The sequence below is a fragment of the Miscanthus floridulus genome, chromosome 6, assembly GCF_019320115.1.
Source record: "Miscanthus floridulus cultivar M001 chromosome 6, ASM1932011v1, whole genome shotgun sequence".
Lineage (NCBI taxonomy): Eukaryota > Viridiplantae > Streptophyta > Magnoliopsida > Poales > Poaceae > Miscanthus > Miscanthus floridulus.
This window is the reverse complement of record NC_089585.1, coordinates 125,687,150-125,692,703: the sequence shown is the minus strand read 5'-3', so window position 1 is coordinate 125,692,703 and position 5,554 is coordinate 125,687,150. Positions and strand designations below refer to the sequence as shown.

Genomic DNA, 5,554 nt, shown 5'->3' with positions numbered 1-5,554 from the left:
TTAATAACCACGGCACCATGCTCAGCGCCAAGATCTACGGCGGCAAGGTGCCTGCCAAGTCACCGCCGCGTTTACGCCGATACCAAGACCTAGGCGCCAAAATCTATGGCGCCAAGACGTGTAAGCTCGGTATCACCAACGATGGCGCCGAGCTAAGAGTTCAGATTTTGATGACGCCGAGCTAAGGGTCCTGATTTTAAAAACATACCTCCAGGAATAAATTTTTGAATTTTTTTTAAAAAACGGCTAAAAAACAAATCGGCCCACCAAGGCCCAGCACCGGCTTTTGTTGAGTACCTCAGCTCTTCAGTCCCCCAGCCCCCCGCTGGGCCAAGCGCCGACGCCGCCAGCGGTTCGGCCGCGCGAGCGCTAGCGTGCTTCTGCGCCGGTCATCTCTCCACGCTGGTGCCTGGTGGCTCGCGCTAGGCTGCGGTGCCGGCCAGTACCAGGAGCCAGACCCCCACCGATCGCTGCTTCGCTGACGCCGAGCAGCCACAACTGATGGCGGCGGCCCGGCGCATCCAGTCTACGGCGCTCGCGGCTTCAACTGCCGTGTCATGGCGCATCCAGACCACGGTGTTTGGGGCCTCAATTGCGGCGGGGTCACACCCGCTCATGTCGCAAGATCTGTTCCGGCGTTTGCGTCATCAGGAGGTAATGGTTCTCAAATCCCTTTATTGCGGCGGTTCGTACTACTCCTAACGGAGTTTCTCCATAGATTCGCACGGTGTTCGGACTCCTTCGGCAGACTTATTTTTGCCTACAGCAGAGGCATGTATGCGCTTCCTCTTCTTCCAATAAAGATGTAAGTTTTCTTCACCTTCTACTCTCTTCACTATTTTTTTGATCCCTTACTAATATTCTTCACCTTCTACTCTCTTCACTATTTTTTTGATCCCTTACTAATATTCCGTCCTTGTCTTCTCGTTGGGAAGATAACTGCGTCTGCTTCGGAGTCGGAGTTAATAAAGGCCCAGAAGGGATCCTCAATAGAGGCATTGTCCTTAGGATGCGTAATAAAAAAGGGGCCTCAACTGCGGCGGCCGGCGGGGTCACACCCGCTCATATCGCAAAATCTGCTCTGGTCTTGCCTCGCCAGGAGGTAATGTTTCTCAAACCTTTTTTTCCGGGAGGAAATTGCATATTTGGGACTCCAATCGTGGCGCTTTGCTGTTTTGGACTCCAAACGTCGACTTCGTAAAAATAGACCTTCAAACATTTGACACTTATTTTCTTGCCATTCTATGTATTTTCTTCCTTTTATAGTATTCTTTCATGTATTTTTATTTGTTGGTCGTTTTTGTCCTTCTGTGATTTGTGCACGGTTACGACCAACGGCTTCTTCTTCACCTTCTGCAGTTGCCGTTGGAAAGACAACTGCAGCTGCTTCCGTTGGAAAAACAACTGCAACTGCTTCAGGGGTAATAAACGCCCAGAAGGGATCCTTGAAGGTAATAAAGGCCGAGAAGGTCTTGTGCAAATTGATGTCAATGAAACATGTACATGTTTTTAGGAGTTTTTGGAGTCTATAACTGTGTGTTGCTTTGCTAACTCATGCTTTGATAATTATTTTTGCACGAACTATGTTTTACTCGCGTATACATATGGTTGTTTTCATCCTGTGCAAAACTAGGATATTCAGGCCATTATGGATTTTGGCTTCATGTTGATTTTCTTATCTAATGAGTCTAGGCAAAAGTAAATGAAGTTTTGTTGCAGTTGCGGTAAAATGGTTCATATGATGCATTCTTACACACCTGTCAGCTGGTAGTTGCTAAAAATATTATCTGCCTCCACAGGGTCATGTTGATTCGGGGAGCCTGAAGCAGCTAGAACGTAGGATTTTGAAGTTGGAGGTTCGAAGCAGCTTTTACAAAAATTTTAAATGGGTGCTTGTCGGTCCTATCATTTGGACTCTTATGGCAATTTCATCAGCGATCAACATTCATCATGGTGCATCCTCAGTGAAAGAGAAGCAGAAGAACACAGCTGAGAAACTCTCCAAGTTGAAAAGGCAAATCGAATACTTAGGAGGTACTTGAAATTGTTGTAGTAACACAATCTATTGTTACAGGCATGTCAATTTTTTGCAGCAGTACTGCAGTAGGGATTGTCCCCCTGACCTCTTTGGTTCTAGCTGCTTCCATTTTGTCATACCCCCTGTGGTCTTACATTTGTCAAGTAATATATTTGGTAATATTTTTTAAAAATAATTTTCCAATTTAGGCATTATTGAAGACTAAGTGTGAATAGCAACAATATACAATAGAAATATACTACAAAAGTCCAAACCAGCAATCAAACCAGCACTGGTTAAACTAGGGGTCTAACAATGTTAGTGTATTAAATAATTGTTACCTAGTCTGTTCTATGATGTATATGAAACTTAAGAATGTGTGTGGCTTAGTTTTTAAAGATCTGTGAAAACATTTGCTCAACTTGACCAGGCCAGCTACTGGTTCTGGGTTATAGAATTGCCCGTGTGTCCCCATATAGGCTGCAACAAGGATACCTTATATTTTTGCTAGAGGGTTTTCTCTAATTTCCCCATCCCCTTCCTCTTTCCTTTAAGATATTGACTTAATGACAATTCCTTTCAGGGAGGATCAACTAAGGATAATGTTGAATGCATTATGATGCTTTGATCACTGTCCGATGTGAAGACTTCCATGAGCATATCTTTCTTAGTTTATTTCAAGTCTACATTATGAACTTGTAACTAAGTAATCATCTGTATGATGATGTTTATGTTACTGGCCCGTTCGCTGGTCTGAAACTTGGCTGGCTGAAAACACTGTTCCGACTGAATTGTTGTGAGAGAAAAACACTGTTTCGGCTGAAAAAAAAGCCGAACAAACCGAATATGGGGTAAGCCGAACAGCTTTCAACTTTACATTCTGAACTTGTAACTAAGTAATCATCTGTATGGTTATGTTTTATGTTACTGTCATTTACTTTTACATGCAATGCGTTATGTTTTTGTTGTCTCACGTTAGAATCATTGGGGTCTGAAGTTTCAAATCTGGCCAACGATAAGGTTAAATTATCGATCTCTACACGAATTATAACTCTACACTTGAAAACTCTGGCGCGGCTATTCTGCGCCCTTGTTGGATTTCGCTAGGTTAGCAATTTTTTATTGTCTTTATAATATTTGTAGCAAAATGTTTCCTATAGATTAGTACCATGGGGTTAGTACTTGCTCCACAAGGTTGAGCTATGGGATCATACATTACTTCTCTAAAAAAAATGAGATCATCCGTTACTAGGGTCGGTACTTAGTGCAAAAGGTTGGGGTACAAGATCATCCACTACTGATAATTGATGATTTTGAAACAGCAATAGCATAATATATGTAAGAGAACCAATGGTCAATTTTGATAGAAGTAATGCCATTCTTACACCAAAAGTGTACCACTAGTACTAATATCGTCAATGGTAAATTTGGGTAGAAGTGATGATTCGATGCACACCATGTGAGGTCTGAGTACAGTGCAACTAATTCTCAAAGTTGAAAGACGATGCATACATTAAGCAACTGATGTGAGATACAAAACTAAATATAGAAATAAGGTATTTTTGAAAGATTTAGGGTGCATCAAATCAAGTATTAGTGTCGGTGCAGAAAGTGACCAACACGTAAATATTTATAGTTTTGCCGTACGTTGTGATCTGATGTGGCTAAGCACTCAATGACACAGGGTTTATAGTGGTTCAGGCAATATGCCCTACATCCAGTTTGAGTCGGTCGATGACTTTATTCCTGAGCCCAAGTGCTCGCAGTTTGCTGTGGGGTTACAAACGAGAGGGAGAAAGATGGGGGTGCAAGAGGTCCGGTCGGACTCCGGACCGAAGGGCCGAGAGTGACGGGAGCTCCTACGTGCGCTAAGTATTCGAGCGTGTGCTCTGTGTAGCTTTAGAGTGTCTGAAGCTAGCAGAGAGCGAGTCGATCGTCGGTTGTTCGAATCGTTGGAGAGTCGTTGGAGTGTCGTCGATCGATCGTTTTTATTGGGAGAGAGTGCATCCCCTTTTATAGAGGAAGGGGATGGCCTTACAAGTGAGAGAGGGTGTACGTATGCTACTAAGTTTTGTTGCCCATGCCGTCGGGTACAAGATGATTGTAGGCACCCACAATACTATTTATGTCAGACGCATGTGGGAGGTTTTACCGTTTTCACCATGTATGGCAGATGACGGCGCCCACAATACTGTTGATGCCCAGAGGCATGTCGGGGGTTTTACCGTGTTCACCTGGTATGGGAATTGATGGCGCCCACAACACTGTAGGGCAAACGTCGGCGCCCACAACACTGCTTGGGTTCTGACATGCTTGGAAGGTGGCAGGACACCATTTTGACATGTCCTGTTGGTACTGTCCTACAGGTGTATAGGGTACGGTCCTTGGTATTGCGGTTGACTTGAGCGCGCTGCCTTACTTGCTCTGCCCGTTTCCTGGGTCTTCACCGAGCGGGCGTCCCTGGTCGGTTGGTCCCAGTCGGCTCCGACTGCACCAGTCGGAGAAGAGCTGTAAGCAGAGGTTCGGTGCATCCTCGATCGGAGACGCGGGTCGGAGTCGAAAGTGGCGTTGGCTAGGCCTTCCGGTCGGAGAAGCGGGTCGGAGTTGGAAGCGAGCGACGTTCCTCCTTGACTAGGCCTTCCGGTCGGAGAGGCGGGCCGGAGTCGGAAGCGAGGCCTTCCGGTTGGAGAGGCGGGCCAAAGTCAAAAGCGAGCGCTGTTCCTCCTGGCCAGGCCTTTCGGTCGGAGAGGTGGGCCAGAGTCAGAAGCGGGCGCCGTTCCTCCTTGGCTAGGCCTTCCGGTCAGAGATTGGATCACCCTTCTGGCCTATCGTTAGGTATTTGAGCCGGCCTTGGAGTTGTGCGTCGTTCACAACGTCATCTGCTGGGCCGAGCTTTTGCTAGAAAGCAGGTTCATGAGGGACCCTAGGTTTATGAACCCGGTAGGAGCCCCCAAGCCCCCGGGCGATTCGGATTGAATCGTCTAGGAGATTTTTATCTTGATAGCGGGTGTTGCCCCTGAGCCCCTAGGCGATTCGGGCAGAATCGCCTGGGGGGTTTTGTCAGCGGGCGTGAGTGTGTGCACCTTGATGGGCGTAGCCTCCTCTTTCCAGTTTCTGACCCATCGTTTCCAGGAGCGTGGTCCCAGGCATTTGGTCGTGGCCGAGGGACTAGACGAGACGGAGTCATCAGCCAGGGCGTCGGGCGCAACCGAGGGACAGCCAAGGGATCGAGCGAGATGGACTCACGGACCCAAGCGTCGGGTGTAGCCGAGGGACAGCCGAGGGATCGGGTGAGACGGACTCATGGACCCAGCCGTCGAGCGCAGCTGAGGGATCGGACGAGGTGGAGTTGAGGACCCTAGCGTTGGGCGCAGCCAAGGGACAGCCAAGGGATCAAGCGAGATGGTCTCGCGGACCCAGGCGTCGGGCGTAGCCGAGGGACAGCCGAGGGATCGGACGAGATGGACTCACGAACCTAGGCGTCGGGAGCCAAGGGACAGCCGAGGGATTGGGTGAGACGGACTCGCGGACCTAGGC

General features: G+C 47.8%; 1 protein-coding gene across 1 annotated transcript; it reads left to right on the top strand.

Annotated features, from left to right (window-relative positions):
• Positions 1-329: 329 nt before the first annotated feature.
• Positions 330-2,900, top strand: LOC136459479 (uncharacterized). Its single transcript, XM_066459325.1, has 6 exons — positions 330-654; positions 719-805; positions 936-1,102; positions 1,360-1,451; positions 1,800-2,034; positions 2,601-2,900. Exons 1-5 carry the CDS (start codon positions 502-504, stop codon positions 1,808-1,810), a joined length of 510 nt encoding a protein of 169 aa, XP_066315422.1. The 5' UTR covers positions 330-501; the 3' UTR covers positions 1,811-2,034; positions 2,601-2,900.
• Positions 2,901-5,554: the final 2,654 nt, after the last annotated feature.